General features: G+C 35.8%; 1 protein-coding gene across 3 annotated transcripts in view; it reads left to right on the top strand.

Moving 5' to 3' along the window:
* Positions 1–827: 827 nt before the first annotated feature.
* The window catches only part of Carnmt1 (carnosine N-methyltransferase 1), a 43134-nt gene continuing 21557 nt past the window's right edge, over positions 828–22404 (top strand). Inside the window, exons 1-4 of one of the 3 annotated variants that reach the window (XM_047524454.1) lie at positions 1157–1296; positions 2005–2076; positions 9148–9343; positions 10172–10335. In XM_047524454.1, the coding sequence (XP_047380410.1) occupies positions 9155–9343; positions 10172–10335 (353 nt within the window). In that variant the 5' untranslated portion in view covers positions 1157–1296; positions 2005–2076; positions 9148–9154. Of the gene's footprint in view, positions 1297–2000; positions 2077–9147; positions 9344–10171; positions 10336–22404 lie in introns of all 3 variants that reach the window. The other 2 variants (XM_047524453.1, XM_047524452.1) reach the window with 2 other exon arrangements.

Raw genomic sequence — 22404 nt, 5'->3', positions numbered from 1 at the left:
GTTAAATTTAATGGAATGAGTTATTTCCTAAGAATAACATTAAATTCATTTTAGCACTTGAGCCACGAAAGAAATGAAGAAAAACAAACAAACAAAAACAAAAACAAACAAAAACTCAGGCAGAGAAAATAAAGAGGTTAGGTCAGGTCTACGATTGTTAGGGTCCACTTTTAGGTGCTGGTGAATGTGATGGTCTTCCCAAGCACAGGTTTGGATGGAATTACGTTTCAGTTTTTCCTTATCTGCTGCCATCACAAGGTAGGATGAGATTAGGACATTTGTGTTATGTTTTATTTGTTTGTTTTTTGAGACATAGTCTCGCTCTTTTTCCCAGATTGGCCTCCAACTTGGGCTCCTCCAGTAACTGAAATTACAGGTGCCGGCTGCTGCACCCAACTCGGCCTGGTCCCAGGACACACAGGTCATTCAACATGGGAAAGATGATTATGCTTCTCCCTCCTTATGTAACTAATAGAAATTCATTTAGGAAGTGCATTAAAACTTAGATGAATGCAAAACCTTTCTTTTAGACTTTCTGAAATCAGAAATTCCAAATGAATTCAAAATCAACTTGTTCTTTGTCGTCTTACCTCTCTTGCTAATAATGCCTTAGCCTGAGTTAACTGGCCTATTCCAGAATCCAGCACTGGCGGGGTCTTAATTAAGCCCCACCCACGCGACGGCTCACAGGTGCCAGCTGTTCAAGTCCCACCCCAGCAAGAAGCTCCTCCTTCGCTTCTCCACCTGGCTTATATAGTCCCGCCCTCTAGAAACGTCGTCCTGACGTCAGCGCGTCGTCGCCGAAGCCTGGCAGCAAATGAACGCAGACGGCCACGGTCCACCGTCGTACCCTCGCATGCGCATGCGCGCATGTTCCAGGAGTCCTGAAGACCTGGCGGAGCCCAGCGCGGATGGAGGCCTGAGGGCGGCGGGGGCGGAGCGCGCCGCGGGCTGGGGGCATGTCCGCGGCGGGCGCCGTCTAGAGGAAGGCCGAGCAGCCGCCACCACGCTTTCAGTCGCAGTGAGACGCAAGCGAGCCAGGCCGAGGGCCGTGGCGGCGATGCAGCGACGGCGGCGCCCTCCACCGCCCTCCTCTCAGCTGCCGGAGGGCTGCGGGGGAGGCGGCGGCGGCCGCGGTGGGAGCGAGGAGGTGGAAGTGCAGTTCTCCGCTGGGCGTTTGGGCTCGGCCACGGCGGTTTCGTCGGCGGCGGCAGCCGCGCGCAGCTCGGAGGAGGAGGAGGAGAGGCTCGAGCGCGAGCACTTCTGGAAGATCATTAATGCCTTCCGCTACTACGGGTAAGGAGCCCGTGGCGGACCCCCGCCCAGCCCGTCGGATCTCTCGACCCGGCCGCCGGAGCTGACCCCAGCGCCGGAGTCCTCTCGCACCATCCCAACCCCTCCCAGCCCTGCACACCCGCGTGTCGAGCCTCGCCGACCGCTGCTCAGCCTCGTGTCTCCTGACCTCAGGATCAGATTAGCTCTTCTGCCTTCCGTCCCCCATTAAAGGTTTGGCTTTGGGGGTGACCGGAGATGTGCTGTGACAACAGTTTCAGGTAGAAGAGGTTAGTGGTAAAATTGCCCAGTGCAGAGCACGATTGGTATTTGTTATCGGCATCTTCCAAACTGAACCTACGGAGAGCCCGAGTTCACCTACACGTGGGATACAAAATACTGTAGACTTGTTTTCCCAAACTGTAGCCAGTTCTTGTAAGAACAGATTTCCACCTCGCCCCCACCCTCTTGTCGCTGTGAACCTAAATGCACTTCTGTGGTGAGGGATCGAATGCTCAGTGACTCTTGACTAGTGAGCAGAGGTGTTCCTGATAGTCCACAATTTACTAATTTAGTAAGGGAAATGAGAAAGGGTTCAGGAAGAGCCAGGATTATATTCTTTTACTCTGCAAATTTGTATCAGCTTCTCTTCGTGGGCTTGGCTTGGTGGTAGATCCTGTATGTTCCTCATTCATAATACAACTTCCTAACTTTAACCTTTCTTCTAGATAGATGTTAAAATAGCTTAATCACAAAATTATAATTCCAAGATCTGAGAGGGACTTGGACCAACTGGATTTTCAGGTAAAGAAAACACATTTATTCATGTAAGTGATGTGACACTCCACCGTAGCTGGGTTCTAAGGCTTCAATTGGAGCCAGATAGATGTGACCTCTTACCAAGTAAACTCAGTTTAGATGAGGTCCTGCTGTCCATTATGCAAACTTTTTAAAAAATGTACATCCCATTTGTATTACAGTTCAACTAGTGACCTCCTCAAGGGCAGGGACTGAGACTTATTTATTTTTATAAATGTCACCAGTGCTTGGCAAATAATGTTGAAGCTGTATTTTTAACTAATAAAACATAGCAAAGAAATATATTTATCATTCCCAAATAGTCTTGTCAATTTTTGTCTAATGGTTACACTTGTTTGTTACTATTCTTAATTTAGAAGCTTGCTTTTATTAAAAGTTATTTAAGATCTAATTACATTTATGACAGAATTTTGGGAAATTGTGGGTGTGCTGGGGATTGAACCCAGGGCCTTGAGTATGCTAAGCACATGCTCTACCACTGAGGTACAGCCATCCCTTTTGACAAAAAGTTCAGAGGTCTTGATAAAATAATACACTGGGGCTGGGGTTGTAACTGAGTGGTGGAGCACTTTCCTAGCATGTGTGAGGAACTGGGTTCGATTCTCAGCACCACATATAAATAAATAAAATAAATGTCAACTAACAACTAAAAAATTGTTTTAAACAATACTGTTCAAACCCAGGGTTTGGGCCGCATTATTTGGGAAACCCAAAATAAAATTTTGGCATTTCTCCAGATTGAGTAGCAACCAAGAGAGGAAAGCTGAACACCAGAGAATTGGATTTGATCCAAGATTATGTCCAGAAGAACTGTACAGTGAGAGGAAGCAGTTGACATTAGGTAGCTGAGTGGTGGGTGCAGAAAAAGTCTGGTATATTTTACTATTGAAATATCAGTGGAAGCTGGGCGATGTAGCTCAAGCTTTTACTTTCAGTGACTGGGAAGGCTGAGGCAAGAATTTGAGGCCTGCCTGAGCAACTTAATAAGATCCTGTTTCAAAATAAGTAAAACTTCTAAGAAAAGGGCTAGGGGTAATAGCTCAGTGGCATAGAGTGCCTTTGGGTTCAACCAATTTATTTAAATAAAAATAAAGAATATTGAGAAACGTCTTGGAATATAGAAGACTTGATTGGTTAAATGTTGTGTAATTATACCCTGTTTTACTATATTAAGACCAATTTAGGCCTGATATTTATTATTAGGTATTGAATGGGCCTTGGGGTGAAGGTCTTTCACTTGGAACTTGTTAAATGTGGCAATATATAGAAAATGGTTCTGCATGCATGCACTAGTAGTTGTGACACTGTTCCCTGAACTCACTTTTCTTCTTTACCAGATTAATGTGGGATTGCAGACTATTTCATTAAAAAAAAGAAAGAAAGAAAAAACCTTTATTTGCATGCACTCTCTGGATGAAACACTTAAAGTACTTGGACTGAATTAGTATGATATCAAAAGTATGCTTTTTAAAATATCATTTGGAGGTGATGCAGATGCAAAGCATTGTGTAGCAAAAAATACTTAGAATTCCAATATTTTGTGATATCGTAGACTTGCACCGTCCAATACTGCAGTCACTAATCACATCTGGCTAAATTTAAGCTTAAATTTTATTAATTAAAATTTAGTAAAATTGAAAACGTAAATGCCTAGTCTTACTGGCCATATTTCAAATGCTTAGTAGCCACAAATGGCTAGTGTTGGCTGTATTGGACTGTGTAGAGGAAATCTTGAGATCATTGAATTAAATTCTGATTGACAGTCCTGTTCTAGACCCATAGCAACTTCACATTTTGAAGTGTTTGATTTTACTGCTAAATTTGTTTTAGTGAATGTATAGGAGATTTAGAATAAAGTTAATAGGGCAAGAATTATCTTTTGATTCATGGATATGACCTTCTGATACTGGGATTCCTTCTGATGCTTGGTTTAGAACCAAGGAGTCTAATATTTATAAACATTCCTTTAAAGCAGGGTAAAGCTTCTTCAAAAGGCCAGGCAGAGACTGGGGTTGTGGCTCAGTGGTAGAGTTCTTGCCTTGCATGTGTGAGGCATTGGGTTCGATCCTCAGCACCACATAAAAAATAAATAAATAAATAAAACAAAGGTATTGTGTCCATCCACAACTTAAAAAAAAAAAAAGCCAGGCAGGCTCTTTGGATTCTGTACTTGCATAGAAGCATTATGTAAACACATGGGTTTGGCTTTGTTTCAGTAAGAGGCAACTAAGTTGCCAGTGGGCTATAACATAAGTATTTCCAGTATAATGAGGTTAGCTTCAATTATAATAGCATATTAAGGATACTATGTTCTTATATTCCCATAAGATGCCACCAAGATCCTTGCATATGCTAAACATACGCTCTGTTACTGAACTCTGCTTTAGTCCAGACAACACCTATTTTTAAGAGTCCCCCTGAGTGTATTTTTGGGCAGCTTTGCACACCATTAGTGTGTTAGTCAACTTTTTACACCACTAGTGTGTGTGTTAGGTCTTTTTTTTTCACTGTGACCAAAATATCCCACAAGAACAACTTAAAGCAGGAAAAGTTTATTTTGGCTCAGGTTTCAAAGGTTTAGCCCATGGTTGGTGGATTCCATCACTCTGGGCCCCAGGTGATATTGAAGCATCCTGGTGGAAAGGCAGAGAGGTAAAAACCTGCTCGTGGTGGCTACGAAGCAGGGAGAAAGGAGGAGGAATCAGGGCTACAAAATGTAATCCCCAAAGGCACTCCCTCAGATACCTACCTCCTCCAGCTACAACCCACTTGCCTGTAGTTACTACCTACTTGATCCTTTTAAATTATTAGTCCATCGAATGGATTAATCCACTGATAAGGTTACATGTGACATAATCTAATCATTTCACCTGCATTAACACACAAGCTTTTGGGGAACATCTCATATCCAGACTGTGTAACAAGTAACCAGAGGTTAAGGAGTATGTCCTGCATCTCATCCTGCCCTGTATTTACTTCACTTCTGTGTCAGCAATTGACGGAATAAGTCACCCCATCTGCAACCACAGTAGTAAGTCTCCAGGGAGAACAAAAAGCAGCACCTTGGGAGTGTAACTGAATATTTATTGATTACTTTTTACATATGCTGAAATATAGAGATTCAGTACTGACAAAGATAAGACTTGTATTTTAGAAGAATTTATTGAATTAGAGGTAGGGAGGGAGGATCAAAGAGGAGTTATGTTGGGGCAGTGTGCAGTTAGGGACAGTATTCTTAGGTGGCAGGATTCTTAGTAATCTTTGGGAGACAGTGGGGCCTGTGATAAAGCATTAGAAGTAAAATAATTTGCAGATAGCTTTGTGAAGTAGAATCAGAAAGTTTGAGCTTGTTGATGGTGGGACTAAGAGATTTGGAGATTATGACTTTGATGAGTGTATTTGTTTTATATATTCAACAATATTTCCTGTATAGAAAGGAATTTGAGTGTTTATAGGCTGGGCTAAAATCATTTTGGTATGAGTTGTTTTTGTTTTTTAGATACTAGGGATTGAATCTGGGGCCTCATGCATGCTAGGAGAGCACTCTACCACTGAGTTATATCCTCAGCCCTGGTTGTATTTTTAGAGTGGTGAGAGGGAGGTTGAGGGCACCCTGTTGGCATGGAATACATGAAAGGATGTTCTGAAGACAATTAACCTGGTTGACCTTGAGTTTATTGGGGTGGGGGGAATCTATCACCCATTTTTAAATTTATTTTTCCGCTTTTTTTAATTGGTGCATTGTAGTTATACATATTGATGGGATTTGTTTTTTTACATATTCACACATGCACACAATATAATAATATAATTTGGTTAGTATTACTCCCCAACACTTCTGTTTCCCTTCCTCCCAGGCAGTGAATTTTAAACTGTTGCAGCTCTGCTGTTTGCCTAACTTATTAAAACCAAATACATAGGAATGTAAATTGATACACTCTTTCTGAAAATCATTTTACATAGAATCTTAAAAATACCCCTTCAGACCTGTTAATTTTACTTTTATTAATTTATGCTAATTTTTCTAAAATATTGTCTAAATATTTTCTAAAATATTGTCCATTTTCTGTTGCTATAACTGAATTACTCAGGCCAAGTAATTTATATGGAAAAGAGTATATAATTCACAGTGTATATATATATATAGTTCACAGTGTTGAAGACTGGGAAGTTCAAGATGGTGTGGCCTTTTCTGGTGAGGTTCTTTCTTATGGGAGTCCACAGAGCCCAAGGCAGTGTTGAGCATCACTTGGTGAGCGGAATTGAGCTACTTGGCTCAAGTCTCTTCTCCTTTTCTTATAAAGCCACAATTTCAGTGGTTTAGGGCTCCATCCTTATGCCCTTAATTACTTCCCATGTTTCCACCTCCAAATACCATAGTTGGATTAAGTTTTCACCCTCTTTTGACCTCACCGTGGGGATTACATTTTAGCATGAGTTTTGGTGAGACAGTCAGACCTGTCATCATAAATACAAAGTATCTAAATACCCAATAGCTGGGAAATAGCTTAGTAAATCTTGGTTACTAACAGCCATTTAGAGTCATGGTATATTTGAGAACTTTTTTCTAATCTGGGAAAATTCTTCTGATAAGGATGAAGAATTACCTGTTCTTCTCAAACTTTGATGTGCATAGGAATCACATGTGGAATTTGGCAGATTGCAACTCAGTAAGTCTTAGGTAGGGCCTGAGATTCTGCATTCCTAACCATTTCTAAGTGATCTATCCTTTATACCAAATTGTGAGTAGAAAGGTGGTAAATGAAATAAGCCAGTCACGGAGAGACATCCCTCTTCTACAACAACCTTATAGGAATAGAGAATAGAATGGTTACCACAGACAGACTTGTTGGTTGGAGAAAATGGAGGAGAATTTGGTCAGAGAAGTGTTTCAGTGAGACAGGAGTTATTAAGTAGGTGAGGTGACAGATGTTAATAAACTTGATTTAATCATTGTACTTTGTGCACTTACAACATCACTTTTTAATCCCATAAATATATCCAATTAGAATTCAATATTCAGTTTTTTAAAAAGGAGCTAGATGATTTTGTCTTAAACAACAACAACAAAAAAATATATGCTAGGTTTCCTCTACAAGGAGTTATTTATTAACCTCCTTTCCCTGAGTAGTTTGCTTTTCTGCATTTTTCAGATTTTCACAGTGAATGTTGGTTATATAAATTAGATCTGCCTATTATTTTTTTAGTGTTTATGAGGTGTTTTGCATGCATTAGTTTTGTTTTCAATGAAACTATTTGGAGTGAATGGAGGAGTACCCACCTCATGGGGTTTTTGTGAAGATTTTTTTCAGACTAATTCAAGTTAAATACTTGGTCCAGTGCCTGGCATTTATTAAAGCTCAACAGATTGTAGTTTTTATGATCATTATCATTGTTGTTATTTATTATCTTGTTTTATGAGACAGCACAGAGGAAGGAAGTAACTTGCCCAGGGTCATTTAGCAAATGGGTGACATAACCTGGATTTCAATACAGATCTTCTGACTTCAAAGCTCACTGTAATACTGTGTCCAGGGGAAAAAAAGCAAATAGCAGTGTAGCTGCTATACACACCACACATAAGTTTCTAAAACCAGGGCCAGATTTTATCAAGAACTTATTCTGAACTTCTTTATTACTCTTTAGTAATTAGAGAGTAATTGGGCATGTAAAGGTAAAAATGCAAGAATTGTTTGGATGAACAGAGAAAAAGATTAAGGCAATCAAATGAAAAAAGTGTTTTTTTCATTTTTACTTAGTATTGAGTAAATGACGACAAACATTTAAAAGAGATATTTGTACATTAAAATATAAATTACAATGTGGTGAATACTTATGAACCGGCCACTTAGTTTTCTTTTTTAACACTGTCTTACAGCTTTTTCTCTCAAAGAGAATGTTCCCGAATTTAAATTTTTTTATTTCCTTACAGTTTTTTTTTTTTTTTTCCTTCATATCAGTCCCTAAGCAATATATTGTTTGGTTTTATATAAACAGTCAGGTTTTTACATTTTGCCCATCTGGGTTGATATAGAGTGACATTTCATTGTGAAAGTGTATTTAATTTTTTAAAATGATTTTCTATAAATAAGTAGTCCCCCAAGTGACTTATTTGGAAACTTTTGGAATACAAATTATGAATACTGTCATGAAACCCTGCAAATTTCAATTTTACATTTGCTTAATACTTTTGTAGTAAGACCTCATACATTTTTTTTTAAAATCAACTTGATCAACTTTTTTTTCTTTATTCTTTTCTTTTTTGGTACCAGGGATTGAATCCAGGGACCCTTAACCACTGAGCCCACTCCCCAGCCCTTTTTCATATTTTACTAGAGACAGGGTCTTGCCGAGTTGTTTAGGGCCTCACTGAGTTGCTGAGGCTGGGTTTGAACTCACTGTCCTCTTGCCTCAGCCTCCCACGTCACTGGGATTACAAGCATGTGCCATCATGCCCGGCTTGATTAAATTTTTGTTAGTTTCCAAATACATTTCATTTATATTGTAAGGTGTTTTGTGCTTTTTTTGTGTGTGCATGCTGAGTTGGGGATTGAACTCAAGGCCTTGTGCATGATAGGCAAGTGCTGTATCACTGAGCTAAGTCCCCAGCCCATTCTAAATTTTTTGCACAGCAGTATTTTGTTACTTAGTGATGGAAAAATCTAAGGCGTTCATCCAATTTTGCTAAAATATTAACTTTAAAAATCAAAGTCATAAAAATAATTGAACATTAATGCTATTTGTTTCCTTTCCCCCCCTTCTCATTGGTGCTGATATCTACTTTTATTAGATACAAAGCATTTGTTGATTGCTAGACATAAAGCATTTTACTAGATATAAAGCATTTTGTTTGATTGCTCTGAGTAGGATTGGTAATAAAGTAAAAATGTACAAAATTTTCTAAGTTGATATTCCTTAAGAATCCACCAGATTGTAAATGATAGAACATTACACAACATAATAAGGGAATAATTATATAGAAAGACATTCTTAAAATAAGGTTGGCCTCTGATGAGAATTCTTTCACCAATTTAAAAAACACCTTTTATGTTTTAGCACCAGTATGCATGAGCGAGTGAACCGAACAGAAAGACAGTTTCGATCACTTCCAGATAATCAACAGAAACTACTTCCTCAGTTTATTCTTCACTTGGACAAGATTCGGAAATGCATTGATCATAATCAAGAAATACTACTGACCATTGTGAATGATTGCATACATATGTTTGAAAATAAAGAATATGGAGAAGATGTATGTGAAAGTTTGTTCTACTTGCTTTTATTTTAGGGGTTAACTTCTATATTTTTGAGGTCTTTAAGTTATTGTTCTAGATTTCAGTTTTATAATCTTGTATGTGTCATTTGCTCAATTTAGGGAATGGATGTTGAGTCATTGATTTGGCTTAATCAATCCGTATGCCAGAGGCAGATTTGTTCATCAATTTTTTTAATACTAAGATAATTATTGGCATTTTGATATACTTTTGACATAGTGTTTTAAATATTCTGGCATATAAGGTTGGGTACTTTAATTTTTATAACTGGCTTTACTAGCTAAGTAAAATTAATTTCCCTTGCTAAACTTATTTATTTTTTTTTCAGTGTCTTGTAACTATTGATATTCTTTTACTTTAGAAATTATTTTCACTTAAATCTCAAGGGACTGGCAGTAATAGAAATTGAAGTCCTCTTTTTGTATCCACAGGATAGATACAGTTGGGCCACTCCAGTGTGAGCCTCTCCATGCTGCCCCGTCAAATGACCTAAAGGGACTTTCTTCCCTCTCTTAGAAGACAGGATGTTAGATTCTCCGTAGCAGCTCAGATCTGGTCCTCTCCTGAGTAAAGACTGCTTAATTATATTATGGTTTTATGATTAATGAACCTTAACCTATTGAGGGTAGAAGTGAGACCACCAAACTCTTTTTCATTTAGGATTTCAAGCTACACTTGAACCCCCAGTAAGGTGAGAGGCTAGTGATTTATCCACTAAACCACCAGATAGCTCCTTAATAGTATGCCCATTTACCCCTATTCAAAATTAATTCTCAGTAGCTAATTAATTTCTGTTTTTTAAACAGGAGAATGGAAAGATTATGCCAGCATCTACATTTGACATGGATAAATTAAAATCTACATTAAAACAGTTTGTGAGAGACTGGAGTGAAACTGGGAAAGCAGAAAGAGATGCCTGCTACCAGCCAATCATTAAAGAAATTTTAAAAAATTTTCCAAAAGAGAAATGGTAAATAGTACCTTGTTTATGATCAGTTTCCTTAAGATGTGTAATTGCTTAGTTTCTCTATAAGACATTTCATGACCTTGATTCATTATTATAGTTACCCTGTGCCTTCATGTTTTGCATGTGAGCATTATATATTTTTTCCTGGATAATTTGTATGAGGTTACATATGACATTTTGAATAATTTTTAAGAGTTAAATAAATTAAAATGAATGTTCATTATCAGTGATGTTCATCTTTTTATAGTTTGCTTTATGGCAAGTAAAAAGCTACAAACTTCTAATTCTTCTCATTATGACATAGTAATAAAGCAGATGAAGGATCCATATCTTAGAAAAGTTCTTAACGTTTGTGTGCTGTGGAACTGTTAGACTGTCTAAAGCCCATGGTTTACTTTTCAGATGATATTTGTAAATCAATAAAATGCACAGGATTACAAATGAACCAGTTATTTTGAAAGGAAGTTATCAGAATTCTTAAAAAACAATTTTGTAATATAATGTGCTTTTTACAATGTATTACATTAAATACAAGCTAGCAGCAAGTGTAATTACTATATTATGAAAATGCTGAATGATATACACATTATCTTGAGAACCTCAGCAACTGATGTGAAGTGAATAAATGATTTCTCTTGGTGATAAAGTCACAGGTGCTGCTAAAACTACGATCGTTTGTTGCCTGCATTCATAATTGAAAATATCAAAGATTAATTATGTTAAGATATAGTTCCCCTTTATAGATTCAGTAAATTGTGTTTACAAACCCTTGGATTCATTGATCTCAGTTTTGGCATCCCTGACTTAGAAGCTCTATAGTTAGACCACAACTGGAAGGAATTAGTGGGGAGACTAGTTGAGAGTTTTAAGGATCTTTTTAGAGAGACTCCTTTGCCTGATCTCCTTCTTTCCTCCTTGACTGACAAGTTTTTAAGTTTGAGTGTATCCTTCCAGAGATGCATATATGTGTGTCTTTATTCTCTTTTTAACTTTTCATTTTGAAATAACTTAAAATAGCTAAGTTGCATGAATTGTGCTGAGAATTTTCATATACTCTTTACTGAAATTTATCCATATATAGTGTTTTACCAGACTGCTTTATGATTTCCACTTCTTCCTTCCCTCCCTCCACTGCCTTACGTGTCTAAAACCACACATACATCGACATTAAGCCATTTGAGACTAGTTTATATACATCTTGCTTTTTTATTGCTTAATACTTGACTTTTTTTCCTAAGAACAAGCATGTTTTCTTAGTTATCAAATTAAGGAAATTTAACCATAAATACTATTATGGAATTTAACTGTTTATTCACATTTCATAGGTTACCCTGGTAATGTTCTTTATAACATTTATTTTTCCATCTGGTCTAGAATCTAATGTATGATATTGTATTGCATTAAATTTTCAATGTATTAGTCTTTAATCTGGAACCGTTCTTGGCCTTTTTTGACCTGTTTTTGGTGGGGTGCCAGGGATTTGACTCAGGGGCACTTAACCACTGAGCCACATCTGCAACCCTATTTTGTATTTTATTTAGAGACAGGGTCTCACTGAGTTGCTCAGTGCCTCACTTTCGATGGGGCTGGCTCTGAGCTTGTGATCCTCCTGCCTCAGCCTCCTGAGCAGCTGGGATTATAGGTGTGCATCACTGCGCCCAACTCTTAACATTGACATTTTTGAAGAATATAAGAAGTTATTTTTAATTGCTTCCTTTTGTCAAACACAAAAGATAGCATACTATATATTTTGTACTTTGTATGACATTCAGAGATATAGTGTCTTTCAGTCTATCATTGACATGTTTAGTCCCCCCTCTCCTGTTGACATTTTAATTTTAATTTTGATCACCCTCTTAAGGTGTTACTCAGTTATTAGTTCTCTTCTCTCAGCTAATAAGCAGTTTCTGGGAAGGCACTTTTAGACCGTGCAGTTAATTTTCTGTGCCCCCTCAAGTTTTCTCCCTGCATAGAATTATCCTCCATTGTTAATTCTTGCATGGACTAAACTGATTTTCTATGATTTTCTAACTGTACTGTAAGAAAGAGTCCTTCCTTCTCCCATGCCTTTCTGTTTAACTATTTTTTACCACAAGGACTCCTGGTTCCTGTTTTATTCAATGGATTATAATCCATTACTTTTGATTTTTTATTTGTTGTTCAAATTGCCTTAGATTTGTCCCTCTGAGTTGGTTCCTTTCTTTTGTCTTATGCTGGTTTTTTTTTTTTTTTTTCCTTCTTTCCTGGAAAAATAAGATTTCAGGCTCATCTTATCTTCATTTATGTAATGGGCTATTCCTCCATGGACCTGGTTCCTTTTAATATGAAATGGTACGTAGAAACCAAAATCTCACACAAAGTCTGTTCATTGTTTCTAAGATTTCATTTGCTTCTAAACTTTTCAGAAGACGGAGATCACATACTTAAACAAACACACCCTTGTATGCACGTGAAATCATGCTGGTAACCAATACCATTCCCAAATTCAGTGGGGTTCCCCCTTGTCTCCCTCTCTTCTGTATTTGTTTGCCTTTTTCCACAGTAAGAATCCTAGCTTCTAATCCCAGTACATTCAGTCATTTGCTGAGGTATACACAGTGTTTTCACAATTGCTGTAATCATACCTCTTATGAAAAAGAAATCTACTAAAAGGAATTTAAGATTTTTTAGCAATTATTTTTCTCCTGGACTAAGGGTAGATAGTAAAAGTATTCTTTGCAAAGTAGCCCTCCCTTCAGTCTTTAGCCCCTCTAGTCAGTTACGTTGTTCATTTGAAATGGAGTACCTAAAGATTTATTTAAAAAAAAAAAAAAACAATTATCCTCTTTTAGCATACATAAAAGCATGTTGTATAATTTATTTTGCACTTTTTTCACTAAACAGTATATCCTAGAAATAGCTACATTCTATCGATCTATGGAGATCTTCCTTAGTCTTATCTTTACAGCTGCAGAGTACACTTTTATTTAGACATATCATACTTCATTCAATTATTCTGTTACATTTGGCTTTTTAGGTAGTTGGCAGTATCTTGTGAATATTAATAATGTTTCAATTAATAACCTTATGCATATGTATTTTCATATTGTTGGAGGTTTTTTTTTTTTGGTCTGGAGATTGAACTCAAGGGACTTCCCCAGTCCTTTTTATTTTGAGACAGGGTCTCACTAAGTTGCTGAGGCTGACTTTGAACTTGCAATGCTCCTATATCAGCCTCGAGTCACTGGGATTACAGGCTGGTGCCACTGTGCCCTGCCAAAGATATATTTTTATTTTAAATTCTTAGAAGTGAGATTGTTGAACACAAGGTAAATGCAGATGTAGCTTGGATAGTGTTCTGGTTATCTAAAGCTAAGTAACAAATTATCATAAGCTTAAAATAGCACACGTGTATTTCACAGTTTTGTGGGAATCAGGAGTCTGATGTGGCTTAATTGGGTCTGCAGTGTATGATCTTACAAGACTAATCCAGGTCTGCTGGGGCTATGAGTTCACTTTGAGGCTTGACTGGGGAAACATCTTCTAGGGTCAGTCATTTGTTTATTGTGGTTGTAGGATTGAGGGTCCTGACTTCTGACTGGCTGTCAACTAGAAGCCTGCCTTAGCTCCCAGAGACAACCTGTGGACCCTTGTCTTGTGACCTTCCCACAGTAGACATTTACTTAATCAAGTCATCAAAGAGAGTCTCAAACCTAGGAACTCTAAAATGTTATCTATGCAGTGTAGCAGTCCAGGCAGTGATATCTCATCACCTTTGCCATATTCTGTAGTAGGAGCAAGTGACAGATCCCACACATTCTCATAGTGAAGGGAAATGCATAGTGGACAACAGGAGGTAGGTAGTACTAGGAGAGCACTTTGGAGTGTCTACCACAATTAGTACTAAATTTTCCTATAAGAGCGGTATTGTTTTGCCCTCCTACCAGCAATGTATAAAAAATGCCTATTTACTTAGAGCCCTGAGAAACATTGTATTTAATGCTTTTGAACTTTTGATAATCTGATGGGTAAAAAATTGTACTTTGGCATGGCTTTAATTTGCACTTCTCCTATCATGAGTGAAGGTGAATGTCTTCATACATTGAGGCCATTTTTTTCTTTTTATTTTGAGCATTACATACTCATGCCCTGCCTCCTTTTAAAATTGAGGTGAAATACATATAACAAAAGTGACTTCTGGGTGGGGAGTACCCAGGACTGACCCAGGGGCACTCTACCACTAATCTACATGCCTAGCCTTTTTTGTTTTTATTTTGAGATAGGGTCTTTCTAAGTTGCCCAGGCTAACCTTGAACTTACCATCCTCCTGCCTCAGCCTCCTGAATAAAAAATAGCTAGTTTAAAGTACATTTTCAGGTCTGGCATGTAGCTCAGTAGTAGGGTGGTACACGGGTTGAGGCACCATCAAAAATCAAAAAAGGAAAACATTTAAGTACATTTGGTACTGCATCAGCCTTTATGTAGTTCCAAAGTATTTTCATCAACCCCAAATAAAACCCCATACATATTAAGCAGCTACTTCCTATTTTCCCCACTATATACCCAACCCTGGCTTTTCAACTGTGTGACTCTGAGGTGCCTTCTGTATGATTTTGTTTGTGTATATCCTGCTTGTGGTTTGCTGTTCTTGGTGTTTGGGTAGATCAATTAAAAAATCTTTGCTGTTGTCTCTTCATGCTATTTCTCTTTCTTTTAAAAAAAATTGTGTTCTCTTTTAGAACTCCAGTTACATACATATAAAACTATTATCCTTTCTTACTATGCCAGCCCTCAACTCTGTATATTTTCTTGAAAGCTTTCTCTCATAACATCTTGCTTCTTTGTATGTCTCATAATTTTTTTGACCAAATGCCAGACACTGTATGTAAAAGAACAGTGGAAGAAGTAAATAATATTAACTAGAAAAAAAGATATTTTCCTTTGTCCACCAAGCTACTAGTGTGTTGGGGCTTAGTGAATATTTTCAACTTTCTGATACACTTGTATGTATTAGGTGCTTCAAACAATCATTTAAGAACATGTTCATAAACCTTTCTTCTAAAAATATAGTAATGCAAGAATATTGTCCTTTTTTAGAAAATGAAACAATTCTGAAGTTTCAGTTGTTTTTCACTTTTTATTTTATACACATTGACTTTGGCACCTTCCTGAAGTAGAACAATAGGCAAACTTTTGCAACATGAAGGAATACTTGAACTCTCAAGAAATAATGTAGTTAGTTCTTCAGCAGTAAACAAACTCTGTCCACAGGAAATCATCAGCATATGAGCACTGTCATCCGTAGGGATAGGTGTCTGGCATTTTGTTGTTTAGTGAGCTTTTAACATGTAATGACTTCTGATTTACCTTATTTGAATACTGTCTTGTCTGTGTACCTTGTAGATTGTTCTCAGTTTAATAAATACCATGAAAATCACCCACTGTATATCTGCTCGTAGCCAGTAATTTTTTGACATGCTGTGCTATAATTACTTTCAGAACAGTAAAATGGTAAGTCATTCATTGTGTACTCATGGTTCATATATCACTCAAAGCTGTCATTTTTATTCATTGTTTATAGTTATGGCAATACTAATTTCTTACTTTATATTTTTTTCAAATTTATTAGTGGTGTGAGACCTAGAAACAGCTCAATAAGCAAGCACAGTTGGAAGCATAGTTGAATTTATAATTATTCTAACTACATTACTAGACTTTTAAAAAAACTTTTTTGGACTGGAGTTATGGCTTAATGGTAGAGTGCTTGCCTAGCACACATGAAGCCCTGGGTTTGATCCTCAGCACCACATAAACATAAAATAAGTGTATTGTGTCCACCTACAACTTAAAAAAAAAAAAGATTAAAAATTAAAAAAACTTGTTTCTGTATGTTCAAATATCTAATGTACAGGATTCAGAAGTAGTATAGTTAATAGTTCACTTCCTTTTAAAGATTTTGTGTCCTGCTGATAGAATTTAGAAAAAAGATTTTTAGAGATAATGTTTTCTAGAAAGTAGTTTTATTCATAGGCTTCAAAACTGGGCAAATTTTGAATACTTGAGCCACTAGAAATACTTAACAATTACTTAACAATGTATAATACTCATTTGACAAGCTTTTATTTACATCTTTAGTGTTCAGAGGTTTATACATTTTGTACTTAAAAGTTTTATTAGTAAAGGCATAGAATTGCTTGAAGTTCCTAATTCTTTATATAATATCTCTTATACTTTTTATGCTCTTTTTCTGTCTGGATTGAAGATTTGTCATGGATGAGATTGTAGGATCCTGTACTTTTTTTTTTTTTTTTTTGCATGTATTACTTCCTTGTTGAATACATGATTTGCAAATATTTTCTCCCATTCTGTAGATTCCTTTTACTTTCTTGATAGTCTCTTTTCATGCACACAAGTTCTAAATTTTGATGAAGTCCAATTTACCTAATTTTTCCTTTGTTGTCTCTACTTTTCATGTCATATCTATGAAATCATCACCAAGTCCACTGTTATGTAGATCCCTGCATGTTTTCTTCTAAGATTTTCATGATTTTAATTTTCAAATTTAGGTCTTTGATCCATTTTGAGTTAATATTTTATGTGGTGTAACGTTAGGGCCCAACTTCATTCTTTTGTATCCAGTTTTCCCAGTACCCTTTGTTAAAGACTGTCCTGCCTCATAGAGTGGTCTTGGTTCCCTTGTCAGAAGTCACAGGACCACTGTTTTTGAGAATTTATTTCTAGACTCTGTATTCTATTCCATTGCTCTATTTCCCTTATGCCAATACCATACCATAGTAAGTTTTGTAACTGTTAAATTCAAAGTTGAGAATTGTGAGTCCTTCAATTTTACTCAAGTTTAACTGTTTGTAATTCCATGTGAATTTCAGTCTAGGCTTTTCATTTCTGCAGGAAAGGCCATTGGGATATTAAGAAGGGTTGTGTTGAATATGTAGATGACTTTGGGGTAGTATGTACATTTTTTTAATGATGTCCAGATCTTCCTATCTGTGCATTTATCTGTATTTTCTTTCATCAGCGTTTTGTAATTTTTGGTGAAAAAGTCTTTCACCTTGGTTAGATTTATTCATAAGTATTTAATTCATTTAGATGCTACTATAAATACAATTGCTTTCTTAATTTCCTTTTCAGAATTTTCATTGCTGATATATAGAAATGTAAATGATTATTCATCTTATACCCTACAACCTTGCTTAATTAATTAATTTTTTGATGCCAGGGATTGAACCCAAAAGGGTGCTTTAACCACTGAGCTGTATCTCCAGCCCTTTTTTTTTTATTTTGAGACAGGGTCTTGCCAAATTGTTTAGAACCTCGCTAAGTTGCTGAGGTTGACTTCGAAACTGAGATCCTCCTGTTTCAAGCTTTCTGAGCTGGTGGGATTATAGCTTTGTTGTAGATTCCTAAGGATTTCTGTATGTAAAATCATACCATGTTAAAAGAGATAGTTTTATATTTTCCTTCTCAACTTGGATGGCTTTTATTTCCTTATTTTTTCCCTGTTCTCGGGAAAGCTTTCAGTCTTTCACATTGAATATGATGTTAGTTGTAGGGTTTTCGTAAATATCTTTTATCATGTCGAGTAGTTTTATCCCCTTTCTAGTTTCTGAAGGGTTTTTATCATGAAAGGATGATGGATATTGTCAAATGCCTTTTTTTATTCTATTGAGACAACTGTGTACCCATTTATTTTATTAAAGTAATATATTACATTAATTGACTTTCTTATGTTAAACCCCACCCTTCCATTCCTGAGATAAGTCCCACTTAGTTATGGTAAATAATTCTTTTACTTCATTGTATTTAATTTGCTAATATTTTGTTTAGGAATTTTACATTTATATTCGTAAGAGATATTGACCTGTGATTTTCTTTTTTTGTTCAAGATTTTGAGTTCTGTTTATTATTTTTTCTTTTTCTTTTATTTTTTATTTGTTCTAATTAGTTATACTGACAGTGGAATACATTTTGACACATCTTATATAAATGGAGTATAACCTCCCATTTTTCTCGTACATGATGTAGAATTACACCAGTTGTGTAATCATGTATACACACAGGGTAAAAAATGTCTGATTCATTCTATCATCCTTCCTCCCCCCATACCGTCTTCCCTTCCCCTCTGTCTAATCCAAAGAACCTCTATTCTTTCCTTATCCCCGACCCCCAACTTCATTGGGAATTAGCATCCACATATCAGAGAAAACATTCAGCCTTTAGTTCTTTGGGATTGGCTTATTTTTCTTAGCATGATGTTCTCCAACTCCATCCATTTACCAGCAAATGCCATAGTTTCATCCTTCTTTAAGACTGAGTTATATTCCACAGTTTTTAAATCCATTCTTCTGTTGAAGGGCACCTTTTCTTATTGTTGGGATGTCTTTATCTGATTTTGGTGGCCCCATAGACTTAAGTTAGAACATGTTTCTCCTCTTCAGTTTGAGATTGAGAAGAGTTGGTGTTGATTCCTCTGTAGATTTGGACAGAATTCACTTGTGCCCATCTGGTCCAGGACTTCTGTTTGTTAGAAGTGATCTTTGCCTTTTTATCCATGGAATATTGTATTGACAACAATCTGTTTTCAATTCTCCATAAGAAGTCTTGCTTAGTAAGAAAGTTTTGAAAAATCATAATGTAAGGTGGAATAACTAAAAGTAACAGAGTTTTTAAATGCTAGTCTTATCTAATAAATTCTAATACAGGCTATTTAAAATTATTCGTGTGTGTGTGTTTTTATGTACGTGGTGATGGGAATTAAACCCAGGACCTTATGCAGGCTAGGCAAGTGCTCTACCTCTGTGTTACACCACAGTTTATCAATGGTGGTAGTTAAGTATTCTACAGTTATTGGAATTGTGATCAATTCTCTCATATTAACTTATTTTTTATAGTTTTAAGTTCAGTATTTTAAATTTTATGAACTTTTATGAGAATTATTGCTCAAAAGGATGTTATCTTCCTAAAGTTTGTAATTCATGTTTTCTCTGAAGACATACATTCAGAACTGTGCTCAGTTAAGTAATAGAAATTAGTTATTTAGCATCTATATAAACATAAATCCCTGAAAATCAGAATATCTTTTTAAAAGTGGGTTGTAAGTAAGGTTCTTTACAATAGACATGCACCAGAGTTTGAATTTTGAAGACTAAAGGTAAAATGCTTATGTCAACATCGTTTCTTTAGCACTTAAAACATGATTTTCTTTTTTCTCATTGACCATTGAATTGTGTGTATTATCATAGTATCTAATCAGCCCAATGATGTCAGCATACCTAAAATAATTTGTCATTGCTAAAGATAGTGAACTAGTACATGGTACAATTTTATTGTTATTTTTGTGCTATCAGTATTGATAGAAAACAGTTAACTCTAGTTGGTTCTAATGTGTTATTTTAAAAGAAAAAGTAAAATATATTTTGGATAGGTAAAACATTTCAGCGAGTACAAAATTTGAAAGGTTTCAAGGGATATATAGTCTCCTTCCCAGAACTATTCCCCAACTACTCAGTGCCTATTTCTGAAAGTAATTATTGTTATAAAAGTGGAGATGGAATATATAAACTTTAAATGAAATTCACTAGAGAAAAAAAATTTGACCATTCTTGGACCCAATGGAAAAATTATCTATCTCTTCCTGTATTATTTATTTTACTTGTTTAATTTAGATTGATTTCCTTATAGTCGATAAGATGAGCTATCAAAAACTTCTGAGAAGAAAGCTAATGAAACACAGTCAAAGCTATGTGCATTAATTAAAGTCATAGCTTTGTGATAAAAAGTCTATCTCAAGACTTTAAAAATGGATATTAATTATAGCTATTCAGAATCCAGGGTGGTTAGATAAATCCTAATATACTTTGGGTCTCAGATAAATTTCCAGGATCCTGTTTGTGCCACAGATAACAAGTAGGAATTTGATGTCTTTGTATTCAGGCAGAATTTGACTCAAATTTATGTCAACTAGCTTTTGACTATCTTCTTTTTGAATTTCAGTAAATGCCTTTTATAACTGAACTCTGTAAAAGCATACCAACTTAAAATATGCGTAGAACTAAGTATATTTGTGACCATTAAAGTAATTTTTCTCATGAAACATGTATATTAGTTTGTCTACTTCTCCATGTTTAAAACTTTGAATATGCTTGAGTTTATAATCACAGACTACTTTGAAGATGCAGACCGACTGACTTCTGTGTGGGATCTATTTCTTAATAAGCAGATGTTATCTCAGTTGTGCTGACTGCCAAATGGGTTGATAATTAATAGGCCTCTTGTTTTTAAAAAAATTTTTTTTATGGTACTGGGATTGAATCCAGGGGTGCTTTATCACTGAGGTACACCTCCATCCTTTTTAATTTTTTTTTTTTTTTTTTTTTTTGAGACAGTCTTGCTAAGTTGGTAAGGCTTACCTCAAACTTGGCAATCCTCCTGCCTCAGCCTCTTGAGTTGCTGGGATTATAGGCACACACCTACTGTGTCAGACTCTTGTTTGTTTTTGTTTGGGACTTTACTATAAAAAAATCTGGTAAATGAAATTAGCAAATTCATTGTTATGTAGCAAATTAAAAATATGAACTCAGGGTTTAAACCATTTTCTCAAATGTGAACATATGTATAATATAACTCATCATTTAATAGAGTAGTATGTGTTAAAATTTTTAATTTTTACAAGTGTCTAATCATTTAAATGTAAGAATTTAGTGCTACAAAGTGTATAATTGCTAAGAAAAGAAAGATTCTTAAGTTTTGGGCCTATCTGAAAGGAGAAATCACATCATAAACCATATTTTCTTAAGAATTCTGAAAGCTGCTGGATTGTATTTCTTATATCTTAAGTTCATTGGCTCTTTCTATTTTAGAAGAATTTGGAGTGATATTTTGTTTGGGAGAAAATCTGTTATGTCTTGGCATTTACCTGTACTTCAAGAAGATACTGAAGTACTGTTGACTAGTTGAATTTTTTTTTTTTTCCTTTTACATAGTTGAGCATCAGGAAAAAATATTCTAGCTTTAAGTTAAAGAAGTATTTTTTCCCATTTAGACTAAAATAATGTAAATTTTAATGCAAGAAAGGAGTCTATTAGCTAAAGGAACCCATTATAAAAAAGAAAATAGAAAAAGTATATAGACTGTCAAATATATGCAGTAATAGTTTAGAGACTGAAAATAGATTTCTCCCTCCTCCTGAAAGCATATTTATAATGAAGATAGCTGTTTTTTCAAAGAAAAATTCTTACATATAAAAATTTCAAGTATTCATAAGTCAAGAATAACAACCGAGTTGAAACCATTCAAAATTAATCACCCAGTAGAAAAGAGTGATACCAATAGACAGTTCATAGGAAAGAAATACAAGACGCTCAATCTTAGAAGAAAATGCAAATATAAATACTAAATTAAGATAGTATTTTTCACTTACTACATTGCAAAGATTCAAAAGTTAGAAAACTATTAGTGAAGATGTGGGGAAACATGTTGCTGGTGAAAAAGTGGAAATTTTATGAAGGACACTTAAGCAGTACTTCTCAAAGTGTAAATGCTTGTCTTTTGATTCTGGCAGCTCACTTTCAGGGAAGCTATTCTACAGATATGCTTCTGTATGTGGAAATTACTAATGCCAAAGTTACTAGGTTTAACATAATAGCAAAATATTAGAAATAATCTAAATGTCTTTAATTTGGATTTTGATAAATTTTAGTACCATCACTATGAAGTGAATTAAGAAAGATCTGTGTACTGCTAGGAAAAGAGTTTCAAGATGGATTCCATCTTGCCAGACAGTAAATATTTTAGACTTTGCAGGCAGTATGGTCTCTGTGGGGATTACTAACTGGTGTATGAGTGAAATGCTGACAACATAAAGTGATTTCAAGGTATGCCTGGGATATTTGGGAACCATAGTTGAGGTGATCATTTGTACTAATAAATCTAATAATTTAAAATGAGTTTCTGTGGGTTTGTATGAGTTCTACACAGTAATATGAGAAAGTATTTTCTCTCAGCAAAAGTGAGGTGCTAAGCAACTCAGTGAGACCCTGTCTCTAAATAAAATAGGGCTGGGGATGTAGCCCAGTG

Source organism: Sciurus carolinensis, chromosome 14 (assembly GCF_902686445.1).
Source record: "Sciurus carolinensis chromosome 14, mSciCar1.2, whole genome shotgun sequence".
NCBI lineage: Eukaryota > Metazoa > Chordata > Mammalia > Rodentia > Sciuridae > Sciurus > Sciurus carolinensis.
The sequence above is the reverse complement of the archived record's forward strand: the minus strand, read 5'-3'. Positions and strand labels throughout refer to the sequence as shown.